Consider the following 21,545-nt stretch of genomic DNA (forward strand, 5'->3'; position numbering starts at 1 on the left):
TGACCAAGCCATTTCTGGTTCCTAGAAAAAGCATTTTTTTAAGAGAGTTTCAAATAGTAATTGCTTTCTTAACATGCTTATTTTCTGCTTTTTATACTCCTTTTATTGTGCTCAGTTGTTATCCTAGTTTTCATTGTGATCTTTAGAAATTGTGGTTATAAATGTGTTGCTTTTAGCTTTGTGGAATATCTAGGTTTCTATTTTTCCTGAGGACTGAGAAATAACTATGCTGCTCCATATTTCTGCTGCACCAACAACTGTGGTGGGTTGTGGCCACAGCACAGACTGCTGTTGGCCTTTTCCAGCCGCCAGAGCTAAAGCTCTGCTGCCGCCTCTGAGGCCTGTAGCCAGTAGCCCCTGAGGAGCAAGGCTGGGGCGCGTGGATGGTGCTTGCACGAAAGGTTGGTACAGGACCAGGAGGTCATTATTTACAGCCTGTTACTATCAGCACCCTTAATTTATGAGCAACTTGCACTGGTTTGGCTTCCCATATGTTTAATCCTTTAAAAAAAGAATACAAATAGGTTGTTTTTTTAATAGATGATACTTTCATATGGTTTAAACATTTAAAAACTATATAAAGGTACACAGTAAGAAGTCTCTTACCTGGCTCTCATCTGCCCGGCGCTCTGTGCTGTGCTTAGCTGCGCAGTCGTGTCCAACTCTTTATGACCCCATGGACCCTGTCAGGCTCCTCTGTCCATGGGGATTCTCCAGGCAAGAATACCGGAGTGGATTGCCATGCCCTCCTCCAGGGAATCTTCCCAACCCAGGGATCAAACCCAGGTCTCCCGCATTACAGGCAGATTCTTTTCTGTCTAAGCCACTCTGGGCCCCATTCCTAAACCAGGTTGCCAGTTAATAGTTTCTGGTGTTTCTTTCCATAGATTTTTGTTTTGTTTTATTTGCATATATATTGCTTTTTCCTCTATTTTACACAATTTTTAACATACCTTTTAAACTGTCCTGTTTAGTTTTTTCTCCAAATTGAAAGTTAGTGACATTCTAAGGGTTGAAAGCAGTTACAATATTGAAAGTTAAATAGCCTTTTTCTTTCTATTTTGGGGTGGGGCATATTTTGACCTTAAGTTGTAGAGAACCCCATTCCAGTCTCCACTAAAGCCAGGACTCCAAAGAGTATCAATTTATTTCATTCCTTTGTGGCTTTGTAATTGATCTGAAACACAAGATGTAACTTTCAGATGAACTAATCTTTTTTTTTTTTTTCTTTTGTAGCTTGCCATTCGAAGAGCTACTCTAAACAGGTCATTTACTCCTGTCTTTTTGGGAAGTGCCTTGAAAAACAAAGGAGTTCAGCCTCTTTTAGATGCTGTTTTAGAATATCTCCCGAATCCATCTGAAGTCCAGAATTATGCTATTCTCAATCAGGAGTAAGTCTTGGAAATTGATTTTTAGTCTATGCACAGAGAATTTAACATCTGTGCACTGGAAAGGAATTTAAGAATGGTTTTTGAAATTACGTTGCATTTGTGGGTTTTTCCCAATAATTTATAAAAACCAATCTTTATTTTTGTTTGGGTAACAATTTTGGCATAAAGAAAAATATTTATTATACCTTCTCATATCATATTCTATTTGTAAGTTAGAATATGGTTTGTTTCATTATCAAGGTTTACATCATTAGAAAATTTTCTCATTTGGAACCAATTTTTTTTTTAATGTTATTTAAGAAATGAAAAATTTTTAAGCTTTATTTTTTTCTGAGACTCATTTTGTGTTTGTTATTCTACTCTGGTCCTGTCACAGTGCATTACTGGCCAGAAGTTATTCTTGTTGATCCCATTCAGTGAAATTTCACTTAAGAATAAGCTCAGAAATGTTCAGTGCAAGTGTGCTTTTTTTCAGGTAATATTCTGATTAAACAAGTTGATATAAAAGAAATATCAAATGTTGCATCTCACAAATGTATATGTCTTTTATTTTAAGTGACTCCCAAGAGAAAACCAAAATCTTAATGAACCCCAAAAGAGACAGTTCCCATCCATTTGTTGGCCTGGCTTTTAAACTGGAGGTAAGTTGCTTTCTAATGTATTTAACTGATGTATATAGAACTTTTCTTTTCTTTTAGGCTTTTATTCCTATTACAAAGTGACTCTTAGGAAAGATTTAGTTACAGATTTATCCACTGTGAAGTTACTTTGTCCCCTATCCTGTTCATACTGACTCTAGAAGAAGGTTTCTATGCACAGCCCACACTTAAGGGGTGGGGAATTACTTTCTTCCTCCATGAGGGGACAGTGTCTCTGTGAGTTACGTGGGATTCTTCTGAAAGGGAGAGTTGTCCTTTCTCCCCCATATTTATTTATTCAGTCATTTGTTTTTATCAGTCTGGACTTATGTATATTTGTTTCATACTTTGAGTTAAAATCTAGTACTGTGTAATTTATTTTACTGCCAGACTGAGCAGTTTTCGTTGTTGGTGCTCTTTCAGGTGGCTTTTGTGTCCCTTAGACATTCCCCAGTATTTTGCTTCTTTGAGCACTTCCTTACCTTCCAGGCTTATGTTGTATATTCCCTGCCCCAGCCCAAGAATCAGCTGTTTGTCTAAGAGTCCTGGTTCCTTTTAATTGTGAATGGTATTAGGAACCAAGATTTGGGGACTGGGTGTGCTTTTTGTTGTGGTGTTGCTTCTGTGTATAATATTTTAAGGAGGAAAAAGGTAGATAAGTCGAAAGTGTTCAAGGGTGGTTATTTCTGGGATGGAATTATACTGGGGGTGTGCTTTTTCCTAGTTTTTATTTTTAAATTGTCACAGTATGATTTTTATTCTAAATCCAGAGAAAGTAATTTTAAGTTAAAAAGTAGAAAGAACATTGCAATGACAGTGTTTATTAGTCATTTTTGGCTGCGCTGGGTCTTTGTGGGCTGTGTGCGAGCTTTCTCTAGTTAGGGTGAGCAGGGGCTACTCTCTTTTGCAGTGCTTGGGCTTCTCATTGCAGTGGCTTCTCTTGCTGCAGAGCACGGGCTCTAGGCACACCGTCAGTGGTTGCAGCACATGGGCTTAGTTGCTCCACGGCGTGTGGAATCTTCCTGGACTGGGGATGAAACCCATGTCCCCTGCATTGGCAGGCCAATTCCCATCTGCTGTGCCACCAGGGAAGTCCTAGGAATATTTTTCTTAGGATACCCAGAAATGTGTTTCTTGAGTAAAAGATACAAAATATTTTAAATGTTTAATGGTATATATTGCCAAATTGCTTTCATATTTTTAGTTTCAGATGAACAGGGAAGAGACTCAGCCGTACATATTCATGTTTCCATTCTTCCCCAAACTCCCCTCCTATCCAGGCTGCCACATAACATAGAGCAGAGTTCCCTGTGCTAAACAGTAGGTCTTTATTGGTTATCCATTTTAAATGTAGCAGTGTGTATATGTCCATTTCCTTAACCATCCCTCCCCCCAATCTCTTTCCCCATATCTTGCCTTAATTCTTAATAATAGAAAACATTTTTCCATATAATCATTATCCAATTCTATGTCTTCTTTTGTAATTCCCTCTTTGTTTTTTTGTCTTTCGCTTTTAAAAATTAGAGTCAAAGTGTTTTACTTACTTGTATGAATCTTTCTCTAATAAAATTTTAAAAAACCAATTAGTTTAAAATTTACATAGTCAAATACATCAATTTTTGTCTTTTGGCATTTTCTCAATCTTCCTCTTCGATTATATTCTATAAATACTTACTTTTGTCTCTTCTGCTTTCTTGTGGGTTTTTTTGTTTTTTTCATTGTTAATCCTATTGGATTTTGTTTTGCTGAATGCGGTATTAGGATCTAAGTGTATTTCCTCTGTCTCCAAATAGAAGAACATTTGTACAGTTAGCAGTTTTTGAACAGTGTCAAATTTTTTCATTGATTGTCATGCCTCCTTTTTTATCTTTTGACTAATGAATTAAACATTTTAGATATTTATTCTATAAGAGCTATTAATTTTAATATTTTGAAGTATTTAACATGTTCTTATATCAGAGTTATTTTCTGTTTTTAGCTTTTCTTCTAAATATTAAAAATCACTAATAATATATTTTAAAGTCCTCTTTGGAATTTTATTGCTATTGTGTTAAATCTAAATATTAATATGGGAAGAACTGGCAACTTTTAAATATTTACCTAACATTGAGTGTTAATATTCAGGAGGAAATGATCCTGATTATTCATTTTATATTCAGTTACTTTACAGAATTCATATTTGTATAGCTTTCCAGGTGATTATCAGTTTTTCTAACATGCATAGTCTTTCATTTCTAATGATATTTTTGTTGTCTAATATAATTTTACCTCATTTTTATATCTTACTGTATTAAACTGAACTTATGAAATAACTGCCTTGTTATATAATTTTAAAACTTTTTCTAATAACTTTTTTCAGAGGAAACAAAAGTAGTGTCTTGGATTTTGATATCAGAAAGAACAAGAACCATTTAACTTTATTCAAAACTAGCATCAAAGTAGTTTATGACAATAAGCTGAAACATATATATGTAAGTTGTACTATTAAAACTGAGAGCAAGTATTTGAAGGTGATTATGAAATTTTCCTCTTATTTTTGATTCCTATGTTTCTTTTTTACTCTTTCTGTCCTTACCTAATCTTGACTTCCAGGCGGGTCGATTTGGCCAGTTAACTTATGTTCGCAATTATCAAGGAGAGTTGAAGAAAGGTGATAACATCTATAATACAAGGACGAGAAAGAAAGTGCGTGTGCAGCGACTGGTCCGCATGCATGCCGACATGATGGAGGCAAGTACCCACGCTTCGTTGTACAAGCAGAAATTTCTCTCATGCAGTTGAAATAGGTTTGCTTTTTTGGTATCCTGAGCTCCACAAGAAAATCACCTCTAGTTGAATGTGTTTCCCTAGCTTCTTCCTTTTTAGTTAGGTGGGCTACATTTCTCATGTAGCACTTTGGTGTAGGCTAAATTAGCACATATTAAATGGCAACCCATTCCAGTGCTCTTGCCTGGAGAACCCCAGGGACGGCAGAGCCTGGTGGGCTGCCGACTATGGGGCTGCACAGAGTCGGACACGACTGAAGCAACTTAGCAGCAAGAACACATTTTATACCACCATTTGTGAGTTAGCTGTCTTGCCTCAGTGGCCAGGGTTAGGGAGAAGGGACAGCACTTTCCTCAAGAGCTAACCTTGGAAAGAGTATAATAGGTTTTTAGTTCAGTGGAACTGTGGTTCTCAAAAGTAAATGAGAATAATAAATTTATATTAACTTCCCATATTGCTCAGTGGATTTATTTCCTGAAATATGGAAATAGAATCAACCCCCTAGAAGGGCTTTATTGGTGCTAGAGTTCATTTAAAGATTTAAAACCTCTGAAGGCCTAGTCTGGGAGATAAACTTTGGCTTATGATTTGACTTCTTGAATTGGCTCTGAACCTGTCCTAGCCTTCTGTGGTCCACAGGGTTAAGCGTTGGCAGGAATACCAAGTACAGGAGGAGATTGTTTTCTCCTTGCACCCTTTCCCAGTTCAGCTCTGTTATTCCTAGAGAAATTTATTAGTCTAAGCAAAATCTTATGGTGGACATTTTTGGCGTCCATAAGTGTTGTATCTCCTGGAAAATGAATAGACAGTCTTTCAAAATTAGACATCATTGTTTTTGAAATAGGCAGCAGGGGGCAGGCTAGAGGGATTAGTGATTGTCACAGCTGTTTCATGGGCCAGAAGGATCCCTGTAGCACACACTTGCTCATTCACAGCCACAGCTGTTATGAATGAACTGTTAATTTAAAAGGACAAAGACTAGGAAGTTTAGAGGCCCCAGTGCTTTATTCTTAGATTTCCTGTTTTCTTAACTGCTTACATCTCCTGCCTTTGTTTTCAGAACTTCCTTTGCAAGTTTTCCGTGTATGCCTTTGTCATACACATTTCCGTGTTAGACAATGGCAGCACGTATAGTACTACATACTTTTTAATTCTATAGGAATAACTTTAGAACCATGAGGCTCTGTGTTCTGTTGGTACAGCAGATCCTCCAAGTAAAGATGCTGTGTTCTGAGTTTCCATTTACAGTAGAATCTTGCCAGTTGAGATGTGGTTTAAATAAGAGCCCTGTTGAAGGTGTATCTCACCATGGTTGATTGTTGGTATTGCATTGATTCTATCTAATTCTTTGTGGAATTCACGGTGAGATTCTGGCATGTTTGTTTGTGCACAGTGTGTTTATTGTGCAGTTACTTTTTAGTGATTATGTACAGATTTGAATTACTTGCAAGTATCATTTTGTATTATTTCTTTAGGATGTTGAGGAAGTGTTTGCTGGAGACATCTGTGCATTGTTCGGCATTGACTGTGCCAGTGGAGACACATTCACAAACAAAGATAATAGCGGCCTTTCTATGGTAAGTCATTTAACTTCAAAGCTGTTTATCACTTGCATTTCAAAAATGTATATTTTGGTACTTCAGAAAAACAGAAGTTTTCATTGAGTGCCACAGGCATCAAGTGTAGATTGGCTGTGGCTCTTTTAATGTCAACTGAACAAGTGCCCTGTGTTAGCTAACTTACCTGATTTTTCTCAGTAAAATCATTCCACAGTCCTCCAAGGTTTAGCATGGAGGGAAAATCTCCACTAGGTAACGTGGACTGTGTGGCTGTGATTCCTCCCCATTGTGGGTGCATCTCCGGTTGCTGTCACCATCATCAGGCTGGTCCCAGCCAACTGCTCCTTCCTTAATAACTCACAGCTGGAGAGAGGATGCCTCCCTCAGTCTCCTAGAGAACCATAAGAGCAGACTGTAACATTTAGGCTGGACTCAGGGGAATTGCATGACAGACCAGAACTGTGCTCTGCAGGCAGGATGCAACTAGGAGAGTATGCTCAGGGCACTTCCTGCCTTTCAGTCCCCTTCACTCCCGCCCCCTTTTTGCCCCCACAGGAGGGCGGCTCTTCTACAGTATGACCATGTGTTCATGAGGGTGCTTCCTCCCCTGAATTCAGTAAAGGAAGAATATGAGTACAAAGGGGATAGGAGCTTACAGTAGGTTGTTTATATATACGAACTTGTCCAGCCCTAACAGATGATCTCTGTAATAGCTCCTATATCATATGATGAATTCTAAATTTTATAATTTAGCTTTTTTGTTTAATATTCTCCAATGTCTGTGGTTTTACATGTGGAGTTAGGACACTACAAAAATCAGTTTCAACAAGTGGACTTTTTAATAAGTATTATTGATGAGACTTTCTCTAAACGTCATTAGCAGTATGAAGGGACTGGAGGTTGTAGGAAGTGCTCAAGCTTTGAAGCAAATAGACCTTGGTCAGAGCTTTACTTCTGCCCTGTGCTACCGCTGGCCCTTGACCAAGTTATTCAATTTTCTTGCCAACCCTTTAATTATTTTATTTGTAAAATGGGGATAATAAAATCCATCTGCCTCTCAGAGTTGTGACTAGTTAAATGAGATATCGTATGTATGAAGAATCTAGTCCCTTTCTCTGCTTCTCTTATCAATGATTGCAGTATAACCTTTATTTATATATTAATATATTCATCATTTAATGAAAAGTAGAGCAAGATATATTTTGTCTGCCTTAAAGATGTTGACTATAGTTTTTTTCTGCTGTAAAGAACATTAAAATTAATCCATCTCTGACATATACAGTACTGTATTTGAATTCTTGTCTGTTCTTTTAAAAATATTTTAGGAGTCAATTCATGTTCCTGATCCTGTCATTTCAATAGCAATGAAGCCATCTAACAAGGTAGGAGTTTGATTTAGCATGTAGTAAATCACAGTAAAACCTTGAGCTCATTTTCACCTGTCTCCACAATGCATATGGTGTCTTGTGGTGACCATAAGCACTCTTATGGATTCTGTGTCCTTTTCTGGTATTCAAATCATCTTTTAAAATTTACCAGTCTATTATTAGTAAGTACTCCTCAGAATATTTGAAGAAGTTGATGGTTTTAATGTATTCATAAGACTGTGCTTTATAACTCTTACTGTAGTAAAGGTATGTCATTGGCTCCAGAATGGTAAGTCTAAGTAACTTCCTAGATGCAGATCATAAGAGAGAGAAAAGAGGAAACCGGGGCATTTGTCCTAAATTGCAGAAGAACCTCACTGTAAAGAACAATAGAAAATTGCATCAAGTAATTGCCTCATGGATTATAGTACATCTCCACATCTATGGTAGTTACGCAGTAAATGTCTGATTATAACATGGAAGGCCTGCAAATAAGACTGTTTTGACTCACTTTCAGATATAACAGTTTTATGATTGTATTTCATGTCATTTAGCTTTTCAGCCAAAATTGCTTGAATAGGTTCTGTGTTTGCATAACTTGTCACTGAAATTAGTCCTGATCTTGAACCATAATTGTTTAGTTCTTAAGTTATATTCATAACTGTCATGTTAATGTGCCATATTGAAATTAATTCATTTATGCATTGAGTGAACATTTTATGATATCTTGTCATCTAGGTACTATCATTATAGAACATGTTCTGATTTATTGTCTTATGGATATATTAACAGCTACTGCTTCATCTTCATTTGAGATTTTCCTTCTCAAATTACAGAAAAAAGAATGTCGAGGTGGCAAGAAACATTCAGTCACTCCATCTCAGAAATTTGAAACAAGTCGAACCTTACATCTTACCACAGTGATAGGCCAGTTTGTTCCAAGTTCTTTGCCAAATTGGTTGCTTTTCCCTTTGGAAGACAAAGGACTAGAACTTAAAAATATTATTCTTTATTCCTAAATTCAGAGTTTATGTAGACATTTTACTGTTGATAGTTCACAATAATGGATGGAAATCAAATGGATCAATATTCAAAAAGCTTTTTGGTGTCTCAGGGTTGTCTGCTTGCTGGAGTTAATACAAATCAAATAATGAAACCCTGCATAAAACCCTGAATCTCAGTAGTGGAGAAAAGGGAAAAGACTTTGGAGGTAGGCTAACTTAAGATTTACTCCTAGTTAGCTGGGTGGCCTTGAGCAAGTCACTTGACTTCTCTGTACCTAGCTTCCTCACCTGTAAAATGGGGATAATTCTACCTCGCAGCCTTGTGGTTAGAATTCCAGATAACATAAACAAAACACATTAACACCTCTTTAGCTATGTATGTGGCTGTTAACACTGGTGATTCAGGGCTTGTTAATTTTCTATTGCTGCCATAAGAAATTAGCAAAAACTTAGTGGCTTAAAAACAGTACAAATGTATTATTTTCAGTTGTATAGGTCACAATTACAGTTCTTAATGCGATAAAATCAAGTATTGGCAAGATTGTGTTCCTTTCTTGGAGGCTTTGGGGGACAGTTTGGTTCCTTGCTTGCTTAGATTGTTGGCAGAATTCAGCTGCTTGCTGTGGGACCTGAGATTTCCGTGCTGTCATCTGAGGGTCATTCCTAGCTTGTAGAGGCTGCTCGTAGCCCCCTTTGTCCTGTCTTCAGTGCCAGCAACAGTGAAATGAGCCCCTCTCATGCTTCCGATATCTCCTGTTATTTCCCGGTTATCTCTCAACTGCCCTTCTTCATTCCTCTTCCATTTTTCAAGTCTCATGCAATTACATTGGACCTGTCCAGATTATTCATGATAGTCTCCCCATCTGAAGAGTCTGTACCCTTAATCACATCCACAGAGTCCCTTTTATCAGGTAACAGTCACAGATTTGGGGGGAATGGGGCATGCCTTTAAAGAACACCATTCTGCTTACCACATAAGGAATTAACATCTAAGGAGGATAGAGGTACATCACACTACATCCAGGTAGATTATTTGGAAATGGAGATGTCAGTGTGCATTTGCTGGTCTTAACTGTCCTCTCGAACCTAGAGTCTTGGTGACCATGCTGATTTCTTTGATTTAGGATTTCTAAACTGTAACACAGTTACAGTTGATTACAGCCTCAACCAGTCCTTTGGTTTAGGATTTCTAAACTCTAACACAGATTCTACTTTCTGTTTTATGGGGAGTTTTCCACAAATGGAGAGATTTTGTCCATGGGAAAGGGCATAGTTAAGTCTTAAGACTCTTGAATCTTGGTGTGAAAAGAAAATTGTGTAAGTTAGCTGTTCCTTGCTCTCTTGTGTGGTATCCAAGCTCATATATTAAAATAGCATGAAGAACTTAAATGGTAGATCATTTTTATTTAACTGCCCATATATTTGATTTCATTCAGTCAGATTCTTTTAACAGTTTCATTGCTTATCATGCTTAGTACAATGTATAATGTGTGTGTGTTTTTTTTTTTTAAGAATGATCTGGAAAAATTTTCAAAAGGTATTGGCAGATTTACAAGAGAAGATCCCACATTTAAAGTCCACTTTGACACTGAGAGCAAAGAGACAGTTGTATCTGGAATGGGAGAATTACACCTGGAAATCTATGCTCAGGTAGTGAATAATAAAGAAGTTAAAGTCACTTCATTTATGTTGTGTTTTAAGAGTGTAAAAGTCAAGAATTCTCAGTCTAATGGTCGTAAACTAATAGTGGTTCTTCAATCTTCACTCTGGTTTTTTATCCAGATGTGGTACACTGCATCTTCTACTATCTGTTACTAATTAATTACTTTTGATCTCTAAAGCTTTTTATTTGTAAAAGATTGCAGTCAGACCATCCATCCATACCTAGGTCATGGTTCTTTGGGTCAAGTATATCCCTAAGGTCTCAGCCTTAGGGGGACAACCTCAGGGAGAAACCTGCTGAGAAAGTCAGCCCACCAGTACTCACTCTCCAGGCCATTTCTTACCTGTTTTCTTCTCAAGTCAGTACTTGAAGATCAATATAATGTAGATAAACAAATGGGTAGATGGGAGACCCTACTTTCCTAGGAAAGGTCTTATGTGTATATGAATGAGATAAAAATATATATGACTTATTTAATATATCTGACTTATGATTAAAAATTCTGGTTGTGATTATATCTCTGAAGTTGAGATAGTAGAAAATTCTGACAATAGATCCATATACCATTCCAATGAATATGTAATAAAATGGAGCAGAGATAAAGTTTTAGTAGATTAACCAGAGGTAAGTGTAAGTTAATCAGTCTAAATTAGAATTTGTTCATATAAAATCTATAAAAGTTTGTAATGTATTTATCCTCATAAGGTACTTAAGTGATTTTAGATTTATTATTTGCTCATCATAACCTTCTCTGGTGTCTCAGATGGTAAAGCATCTGCCTGCAATACAGGAAACCCCTGGGTTTGATCCCTGGGTTGGGAAAATTCCCTGATTCCCTGAAGAAGGGAATGGCAGCCCACTCCAGTATTCTTGCCTGGAGAATCCCATGGACAGAGGAGCCTGATGGGCTACAGTCTGTGGGGTCACAAAGAGTCAGACATGACTGAGTGACTAACACTTTCACTTTTAAATGAATCCTCCTAAGGTAATTAAGACTCTTAGGATTTTTCTTCTTTTAGTTTATTATTTTTTAATTTAAATATATCAAAAAAGATCTCTCTTGTTCTTTTTAGCGAATGGAAAGAGAATATGGCTGTCCTTGTATCACAGGAAAGCCAAAAGTTGCTTTCAGAGAGACCATTACGGCCCCTGTTCCGTAAGTATCCAACATGATGAAACAAGCTATGAGGCTGGAATTAAAAGGTTTTATTAGGGGTATCACGGCACTGTTACTGTTGATAAGACACTTTACACTGTGATGCTCTTTATTATGGAAGGATATAGTTCTGTACTGTAATCAGGCCATTTATAGATAATGACTCTTCTGGGATTTGTCTAACCCCTTAAGCTAGATATCAATGAAGACTGGTATACAGGTCATCGTTAACAAGCACGTTTACACTTAATCCAATGTTATGGTCTTCGTTTATTCCAATTGTGCTTCCTTTGGCAGACGGCTATTATGTTTTACTTTAGTACCATATTGTGGATGCCAGAGAACTTGCATTTGCCAAGGAATAATCTCCTGCAAGTAAAAGAAACTAATGCTGTGATAAAGTTAATAAAAACATTTACGAAAACAGTTGGACTTATGTTCTGTTGGAGACAAAACAGTCCTCATAAAGATAACATAAGTTAAATTGCTACAAGTGGTAATATACTTCAATCTGGTGCCTATTTGAATTTACATGAATTCTGATTTAGTCAAAATTAACAAGGCATACACTGAGGCTACAAAGTGAGTCTCAATTTCCAAAGTGACATTAAATAATGGTAAATGATACTATACCTGAGATGCAATGTCATGAAGAAGAATAGTGTAGTCTAACTCGATGAAGTCATCATTTCTTTGCTATAATAAAAAATAAAAACCTGGCATTTTAAACTTAGTATCATTGGCAAAAAGTACATTTTAATTTTAAAAATCAGTTTTCATTAGTAGATGATGATAATACTTAAGTAAAATTAAAAATTGAATGTTATGGAATTCCCTGGCAGTCCAGTATTTAGGACTCCACGCATCCACTGCAGGGGCATGGGTTCAATCCCTGGTCAGGGAACTAAGATTCTACGTGCCACATAGCACAGCCAAAAAAAATTACAAATTGAATGTCATAATTTATTTGGCCTGGCAGAAAAACTATTCTCTTACAAATAAAATTTCTTTAAAACTATGTTTTAAAATCTTTTTTTTCTTTTTTCATTCCTTACTGTATAAATCATTTACCCTTTCTGTTTTTAGTTTCTGAGTCATGGAACTCATAACATTATCATCTATAATTTGAACATTTTAGAATATTACAGTCTGTAATTTGTCATTTAAGATTCCTTAATATTTCCATTGATGTTTAAGGGATAAACAGCTGAAATGAGTGTTTACACTAAAGAAAACCAATTTTATAATAGAAATTCTCTTTTAAAAAACTGAAAATAATATAATGTAATATTTGATTTTGTAACTAAAGCTTTGATCTATGCTGTCTACTGCTTTGGGCATCTAAAGTATACCATCAACTACACAGATATATCGTTATCTAAACAGTTTCAAACCTTGATCATCAGAAATTTGCTGTACTTTAAACAAGGCTCTTAAACGCTTATAATGAGGCATCGAAAAATCCTGTGGCTCCTTTGGTTAACAGTAATTATAAAGATTGCCCTAGGGTTGAATAAAAGTATTCTCTCTTTATAGTCTCTTGAAACAATCCCTATTGACTATATCAACAAAGAAAGTCCTTTAAGGATAAGGTAAGACATGCTCGATAAAGGACAGAAATGGTATGGACCTAACAGAAGCAAAAGATATTAAGACGAGGTGGCAAGAATACACAGAAGAACTATACAAAAAAGACCTTCACAACCAAGATAATCACGATGGTGTGATCACTCATCTAGAGCCAGACATCCTGGATGGTGAAGTCAAGTGGGCCTTAGGAAGCATTACTACAAACAAAGTTAGCGGAGGTGATGGAATTCCAGTTGAGCTATTTCAAATCCTGACAGATGATGCTGTGAAAGTGCTGCACTCAATATGCCAGCAAATTTAGAAAACTCAGCAGTGGACACAGGACAGGTAAAGGTCAGTTTTCATTCCAATCCCAAAGAAAGACAGTGCCAAAGAATGCTCCAACTACCACACAATTGTACTCATCTCACACGCTAGTAAAGTAATGCTCAAAATTCTCCAAGTCAGGCTTCAGCAGTACGTGAACCATGAACTTCCTGATGTTCAAGCTGGTTTTAGAAAAGGCAGAGGAACCAGAGATCAAATTGGCAACATCCGCTGGATCATGGAAAAAGCAAGAGAGTTCCAGATAAACATCTATTTCTGCGTTATTGACTATGCCAAAGCCTTTGACTGTGTGGATCACAATAAACTGGAAAATTCTGAAAGAGATGGGAATACCAGACCACCTGATCTGCCTCTGGAGAAACCTATATGCAGGTCAGGAAGCAACAGTTAGAACTGGACATGGAACAAGTGACTGGTTTCAAATAGGAAAAGGAGTGCATCAAGGCTGTATATTGTCACCCTGCTTATTTAACTTCTGTGCAGAGTACATCATGAGAAATGCTGGGCTGGAAGAAACACAAGCTGGAATCAAGATTGCTGGGAGAAATATCAGTAACCTCAGATATGCAGATGACACCACCCTTATGGCAGAAAGTTAATTAAGAGCCTCTTGATGAAAGTGAAAGAGGAGAGTGAAAAAGTTGGCTTAAAGCTCAACATTCAGAAAATGAAGATCATGGCATCTGGTCCCATCACTTCATGGCAAATAGATGTGGAAACAGTGTTAGAATTTATTTTGGGGGGCTCCAAAATCACTGCAGATGGTGATTGCAACCATGAAATTAAAAGACACTTACTCCTTGGAAGGAAAGTTATGACCAACCTAGATAGCATATTAAAAACCAAAGACATTTCTTTGCCTACAAAGGTCCAACTAGTCAAGGCTATGGTTTTTCCTGTGTTCATGTATGGATGTGAGAGTTGGACTGTGAAGAAAGCTGAACGCCAAAGAATTGATGCTCTTGAACTGTGGTGTTGGAGAAGACTCTTGAGAGTCCCTTGGACTGCAAGGAGATCCAACCAGTCCATCCTAAAGGAGATCGGTCCTGGTTGTTCATTGGAAGGAATGATGCTAAAGCTGAAACTCCAGTACTTTGGCCACCTCATGCAAAGAGTGACTCATTGGAAAAGACCCTGATGCTGGGAGGGATTGGGGGCAGGAGGAGAAGGGGACGGCAGAGGATGAGATGGCTGGATGGCATCACTGACTCGATGGACGTGCGTCTGAGTAAACTCCGGGAGTTGGTGATGGACAGGAGGCCTGGCGTGCTGCCGATTCATGGGGTTGCAAAGAATCGGACGCGACTGAACTGAACTGAACTGAAAGATCAGGAAGGTTACTTATGTGTGATCTAGCCCAAAAGTTTCTAATAAGTAGTTGCAAAAGTTTGTGGAGTAAAGGTGCTCCAGCTTTCTTGCAGTTTGTTATCAACAAACTGAGATAAGCCAATGGAAACTGCTTTTCTCTTACAGAATCTTTTTCTTGCATTCCATTAAATACTACTAGTTGACATATTTTTTTTTCTTTTAAACCTCTTAATAAAGCTAAACTCAATTTGTTTTAATCTCTTTAAGGTCTAGAAAGAGGCAGTTTGGAGTAGTTCTATCAGACTTAAAGTACATGCTAGCAACATGGTTAAGCAACAAACAAGATCAGAGGCAGGCAGTTATGACTGAATGGGTTATCAAAGACATTTGTGTGCAGCAAGCTTCACAGAGACTGAGATGCTAATATTTTATTTTGGCAGATCCAGGTGGGAAAATGGCAACCCTGTATCTAGCTCTGGCACTAACATTTGAGGAGAGGAAAAAAGCAGAGGTAGTTTCAGTATCATATGATTATAGTAATCAGAACACAAAACTTAGGCTGCCTAAGGAAATTATCTGTATTAAGCGGCACACAAAAACCATTGCCAAATTATAACTGAAGACTTCACTCTTGAATCTTCAGCTTCACCTTCTCCAGCCTTGATAACTGACCTCTCCTTCAAATACTGAGTTCACTACTTTAAATACAAAATGACTAAAGGGGCACTATTTATTCCATCATGAATTATGACATCTTTTATAAATAGTGAACCTATTTAGAGTGTATTTTATAGACATTACTTACCACTTGCTTGACAGTTTGAATTTTTGCCATTTTATACCATGTATTTTCAGTAGAATTTTGCCATATTATATAACCACTGGCAACCCAGGCTAAATGTCGAACTGGCTTCATTTCTGGAGGTACATTTCCAAAACTGTCTGGTGAAGGAAATATTTATATGATAAATGGACTTATTTTACATAGAGGGTATTAACCTTTTAAAATGTAAATTCTAAGTCATTTCTTACATTTCTTCAAATGTGTGCAGAAAGTAATTAAGCTATGTCTATAAAGTCCTAAGGCCTTTTTTTGTTGTTAAATTAGATTAGTAATGAATATTTTTGTGGAAGTCAATTTATTTCCAGCATAATGCAAACATCTTAACAATTTTGAGCACAGGTAAATTGATACTGTTTTTAAAATTGAAAAAATATTTTCGTATGCTATATGTTTATATACCTGGAATATTTCGTGCTTCTAGTGGTTCCTTCATGGACTTGAGTCTTTGATAAAATGTGTTATCTTCTTCATCTGGGTTTTTTCCAATTTCTCCTTCAAATGTGAAGTTGACTTCTGGTGCAGTATCTTGTCCCATTGGAGGGTACAGTACTTCAGCTGTGCAGTTCACTGTAACTTCCTGTTTGAAATATTTTGCAAAAGATCTTTACATGTAGATGGACATCCATTATTAATTATTATTCTTTGAGATAGAACCTTTAAAGCATTGTCCCCCTTATGGTATTACTTCAGACTGGACTTGAATGTGCCTATTTCAGAGGTATCTAATTTATGGTTGCCCAGTAATTTTCTTGAAGTGAACTTGCTCAGTTGTGTCCAACTCTTTGCGACCCTGTGGACTGTAGCCTACCAGGCTCCTCCGTCTATGGGATTTTCCAAGCAAGAGTACTAGAGTGGGTTGCCATTTCCTTCTCCAGGGGATCTTCCCAACCCAGGGATTGAACCCAGGTCTCCTGCATTGTAGGCAGACGCTTTACCATATGAGCCACTAGGGAAGTCAGTTTTCTTAGAGGTAGCTAAAATAGGTAACTTCGTTTATAACTTATAAAGTCTCATAATCTTGTAAATTCATTGAAAACTTTGAATGTATTTCAGTAGTAATGGGAAGTCCATCTCTAAGGCAGATTTTAGTCTGACTTTACTAAGTCATTCTATTCTTCTCTCCTCCTGAAATAACAAAAATTTTCTCAAACTCAGATTCTTCAGTCTGTATCCAGATGTAAAATGAGAAAATTGTAGCATTGGTTCTGCTTTATAAAGATGAATATTCATCTAGCAGCTCAGATGCCTTTTAGTGGATCTCTCTATGTTAGCCTGTATCTCTTAGTTATGCTTAACAAATGGGCAAGCTTTTTAAAATTTCAAGATGAAAAAAAAAAAATAAAAAAAAAATAAAATAAAATAAAATAAAATTTCAAGATGGTTATGGTACAAGTGGCAGTTCCTTCCTTTTAAGTTTGTCTTGTTAATAATTTGATAGGTGTATAATTTTTAAAATTGTCCCTGCTCCTTTACTGAAGGATTCTAATCTGAACACAGTGGTATCAGTTGGCGTTTCTGTTGGCTCATAAATAACTAAAAGCACTTGCTTTCTTTAAATAAAAGAAACAGAATGAAACAAATAAAAAATACCTAAGTGATGATTAGAGAGTTAATTATTTCACTTCATATTAGGCATAAATTCACACTAACCTATGCATATATAACATTTTCAAAGGAAATTTATTCGTATTGAAGAATCTAGAGCCTCTTCTAAATAGCTCAATAGAAACACTAAGTGTATCTCAGAATACACAAGTAAAACCCTTGTATGGTGATCTTTTTTTTTTTTTTTTTTGAGGCAGGAATTTCACAACTTTTTCTCAAAAAAAAAAAAAAACCAAAAAACCAAATCAATCCTATGATTTGATCAGCAGAGGTGACCTGGAATGTTAGGAATCAAATTTTATTTCATAATAAAGGATATTTCACTTACTTTTTGGATAATTTCTTCCACAGAAAATTTAAGGCGGTACTTATGTCCCCTTCCTGGAATATCCTAAAATTAATAAAATGTGTTTTTATAACAAGAAATATATAATAACAACAACAAAAAATCTTTATATTGTTAGAGGAATCCATTCTCTTCTGATGAGGCTGGGGTAAGCTGACTTTTGGAGGTAAATGACTAGTCTTAGACCTTGAGCAAGGCATGTCACCGTGTGTGTGACGTCTAAGCAGGGTTATTGTGGATGAGAACAAGAGTGGGATAAAAGCATATATAATCAGTTATAATTCACTTTCAATCATCATAAAACGCTGACATCTGGATCCGTGACCCTGAGTTCCACATAAGAAATTTTAACATTTTTAATTCTAAAGATGACAAATAGGATACCCACTGAAAAGATTTTTCATAAAGCCTCCAAGCAGAATTCCATTTTGAGGCAGATTACTGCAAAGTGATTAGAGATGTTAAGTATTGCTTTTCCTTGTGTATTAGTGGACCTGCAGAATGAGACTTTAATGAATTTTATAACAGTAAGACAAACATTTAGGTACTTCACTTTTGAATCAAGATACAATTCAAAGTTTATACCTAATTATGTTACCTGGTGTGGTTTTGAAATATGTACTCCCTGTTAGCTCTTACAGACTGTTAGCAGTTAAACTTCTGTCAGATCCATTAGATTTCAGTAAAATGGAAACAAGCTTAGTGCTTGCTAAGGTCTTAAGCATAGCACTTAATTTAACCCGTTGGCCAGAGAGAGCCCATCACTCACAGCAGTCAATAGCAGTAGTGTTTGGGTGGTTGAAGTGAAGCTTCAGCCCACGGTTCCTTCACTCTGACTCCGTTTTGTCAGTTTCTGTTGTTTGTTTGTTTGTTTACCCTTCGTTTTGGCTAAATGAACAATTGGTCTTAAAATTTAGGCAATGAAGAGTCTTAGGCAAGACCAGAGCTTTTGTTGGTCCAGATTGGAGCAGTAGATGAGAAACATGGTACCAGTTTTAAGAAACTTTTGAAAATGGTTCTTGTAGGTTTCACTTGGGGAAAGGGGAGAAGTCGCCCCAAACTGAGAACATTTATCCATTTCCTTATAATAGTGCCCATAAAAACTATCAGTGTGTGTTTCCCTGTGAAAACAATAAACAGCCCCGGGGCTGCCCCCAGAGACTAGAGAAATGCCAGAATCACCAGCTTCTTTAGAGAGACGGCAGCAGTGAGACCCGAAACAGGCATGGTGTCTGGGGGAGTTGGGAGCAGACGAGCAGGGAGCGGAGGGAATGGAGGGAACGCTCGCCGGTGCCCCACCGCCCTCTGCCTGACTCACCTCCAGGCTGGCTTGTTTGACTGTCTGCACCAGAAATACCTTGTGGGGAGTCCCTTGCTGGTAGTTGATGCAGCTCTCTACCACCGAGGCCGCCCTGGCGGCCGGGTAGTGGGTCGGAGGGATTTCCATTCTTGCTGAGTGTTGTCTGGGATTGCGAGCGTCCGCGTCCCGGTCCCCGTCCTGCCTGCTGCTGGGTACCCCAGCCGGAAAAGTCCTCCCGCAGTCTTGGGCCTGGGCGTGGGCTGGGGCGGGGTCACCAGCTCCTTCCCGCTCTCTCTTCCTTCCCTCCTTCAGATTTTGAAAGCAGCTGCCTGGGAGCTGGCTCCTGCCAGGGCCCCTTGTGGAGCCCCGCCCTGCTGCCGCCTGCAATTGCTCTCCGGTTCCTGCACTGAGAGCCCCCTCTTCCTTTAAGTGGGGGTAGGGAGGGAATCGGGGCGGGGGCGTGGGGTGGGTTGTCCGGGACTACATCCTTCCTTTTATTAACTTTAACAGAAGCGCGGGGACGGGCTTTTCGGCTTTTGCCTTACTGCAGCGTCGCTTCTGGGGCTTCAAGTTTCCTCTCCGTGAAAAAAGTCTGGTTGCTTCACTTGCAGACTGGAGCAACTTCTTTATCCACCATCCAGTGTCAGGCTCGGGGCAAAGTCCAGAGGAGCTCCTGGTAGTGAGTCATTGTGATTCCTTCTTTTCCCTCTCCTTTCCAGGAACAAGCTTGCTCAGTTCTGCCCAAGTCAGGGTTTGAAAGACTGCAAGCAATGGCACCCCACTCCAGTACTCTTGCCTGGCAAATCCCATGGGCGGAGGAGCCTGGTAGGCTGCAGTCCATGGGGTCGCTAGGAGTCGGACACGACTGAGCGACTTCACTTTCACTTTTCACTTTCATGCATTGGAGAGGGAAATAGCAACCCACTCCCGTGTTCTTGCCTGGAGAATCCCAGGGACGGGGGAGCCTGGTGGGCTGCCGTCTCTGGGTTCGCACAGAGTCGGACATGACTGAAGCGACTTAGCAGCAGCAGCAGCAGCAGCAGCGAGCAATAGCATTAATTTGGAGGATTATGTAATTTAGGGCAGGGGAATTTTAAAAGATACTTGGACCCTTCTCTTCCTTTGCTAATCTTAGAAAGATAAGATTTTGATCACACCGTGCTTCCAACTTTCTAGATCACTTTGAAAGAGGATTAAAACATAGTTTAAAACCGAGTTTATACAAGGCCCTACATTTAAGTACTTCTGACAAAAGCAGTTTTTAAAAGCTCCTTAAGGAAGCACAAACTTAGTAGTCAGTGCGTTTCTACTCTCCAGGTCTCTTAATTACCTTTTTCTGTCACCTTCAAAGGCACTGTAGACTGTTCTTAAGAAGTGCTATTGAACTGGCAGCTAAGATTAGTTTTCTTCAGATATGTAACCAAACTGACACTGTAGCTTGTTGGTTTAGAAATAAAGATTCTTAGGTATTTTTCCCAAAATGGATTTTAAAGGTTCTTTGGGTAGATATATATGTTGTGTTGCTTTAAACAAAAAAAAAAATTTTAATGTATTTGTACTGTGTTCTTCAAATACCCTTTTAAATTTATTTATTAATAAAGTCTTTGGAGTAAATAGATTTTTTTTTTTTAAGAATAGTAGGTAGTAAGGCATTCTCATCCTTTCTAGTTATATTAGCCAACAGCTGTCAGGTAACTAGAGAAAGAAAGGGTTTCGTTTCTCCTCAAGGCTTTTTCTGAAAAATTGAAAGCTGTTTTCCTTCTTTTGATGGAGGGGCCAGTGACTCATTCATCTAACAGCCAACCTCTTAGATAGTTGTTTGTGTGTGTTCTTAATAGTTGTGTGAATTATGTGCTCCTTTGATAGTGCCCAAGAAAGAGTGGTGAAATACATTCTAATTACATAGATCTTTTTGCTGAAAATGAAATTTTAAAGTTTCACATGCAGCTAGTTAACATCTCCTGTGTTATTACCAGTTAGAGTTGTGAGAAATATGGTATGTGAGCCCTCCAAAGTCACCAGTTTGAAGCTTTAAGAATGTAATTACCATCTCTGTAGATCAAGGCTAGTAATAGAGGTGCTGGGTGACAGAAAATATCAGGCGTTTATTTGCTAAAAACACACATTAATGTTCTTTTAAAAATATTATATTATTGCTCAGTCATGTCTGAACCCCATGGACTGTAAACTGCCAGGCTCCTCTGTCTATGGAATTCTCCAGGCAAGAACACTGGAGTGGGTAGCTGTTTCCTTCTCCAGGGGATCTTCCCTATTGCAGACTGGGCCACCAGGGATGTACATAGTAACAACTTTAAGCTGCCTGTGTAGATGTTAAATAAACTGCTTTAATAGAATCTTATCCCAATAGAGGCCTTGAGATCTTAGTTTCTTCATAAAATTCCATTGTCCATCCTCAAAGTCGAATAATGTATGAGTTACCTTGAAAGTAGCAAAATTATTATAAGTCTCTGGGATCGTGCAAATTAAATTATTGTTTTAAATAACTGTATGAAAATAAGTAAAAACACCTATGGCTTGCAACTTTGGTAAGACTATAAAGTCAAAATAAATTACAAAATAAGATATACAGTAAAACCAACACAATTCTAATTAACATTAATGTTTACGTGAGAGATGATGTTTTGCCAAAGTGAAACTCTTTCACAGAATGCCAGTGGTCT

The 21,545-nt window shown here is 37.8% G+C and overlaps 2 protein-coding genes across 2 annotated transcripts in view; one reads left to right on the forward strand and one right to left on the reverse strand.

Moving 5' to 3' along the window:
- GFM1 (G elongation factor mitochondrial 1) overlaps positions 1 to 21,545 on the forward strand; it is a 52,856-nt gene that overhangs the window by 19,191 nt on the left and 12,120 nt on the right. Inside the window, exons 7-13 of the mRNA XM_040247666.1 lie at positions 1,237 to 1,391; positions 1,948 to 2,032; positions 4,622 to 4,759; positions 6,271 to 6,372; positions 7,680 to 7,736; positions 10,238 to 10,375; positions 11,462 to 11,544. Coding sequence (XP_040103600.1) covers positions 1,237 to 1,391; positions 1,948 to 2,032; positions 4,622 to 4,759; positions 6,271 to 6,372; positions 7,680 to 7,736; positions 10,238 to 10,375; positions 11,462 to 11,544 — 758 coding nt within the window. The remainder of the gene's footprint in view (positions 1 to 1,236; positions 1,392 to 1,947; positions 2,033 to 4,621; positions 4,760 to 6,270; positions 6,373 to 7,679; positions 7,737 to 10,237; positions 10,376 to 11,461; positions 11,545 to 21,545) is intronic.
- LXN (latexin) lies at positions 11,572 to 19,862 on the reverse strand. The gene is made up of 6 exons (XM_040247688.1): positions 18,883 to 19,862; positions 17,547 to 17,609; positions 16,013 to 16,190; positions 15,575 to 15,711; positions 12,178 to 12,240; positions 11,572 to 11,913 (listed from the first exon to the last, which is right to left on the reverse strand). Exons 1-6 carry the CDS (start codon positions 19,009 to 19,011, stop codon positions 11,815 to 11,817), a joined length of 669 nt encoding a protein of 222 aa, XP_040103622.1. The 5' UTR covers positions 19,012 to 19,862; the 3' UTR covers positions 11,572 to 11,814.

This window comes from Oryx dammah, unplaced genomic scaffold (genome assembly GCF_014754425.2).
Source record: "Oryx dammah isolate SB20612 unplaced genomic scaffold, SCBI_Odam_1.1 HiC_scaffold_2, whole genome shotgun sequence".
In the NCBI taxonomy this organism is placed as follows: Eukaryota; Metazoa; Chordata; class Mammalia; order Artiodactyla; family Bovidae; genus Oryx; species Oryx dammah.

Bases quoted from the DNA above. Each gene is read 5' to 3' on its own strand.
- LXN (XM_040247688.1), bottom strand. From the start codon at position 19,011: ATGGAAATCCCTCCGACCCACTACCCGGCCGCCAGGGCGGCCTCGGTG. The intron at 16,191-17,546 runs GTAAGTGAAATA...TATTTCAAACAG, and splicing joins TGGAAGAAATTATCCAAAAA to GAAGTTACAGTGAACTGCAC. The intron at 11,914-12,177 runs GTATAGTATCAT...TTTTACTTGCAG, and splicing joins TTCATGACATTGCATCTCAG to GAGATTATTCCTTGGCAAAT.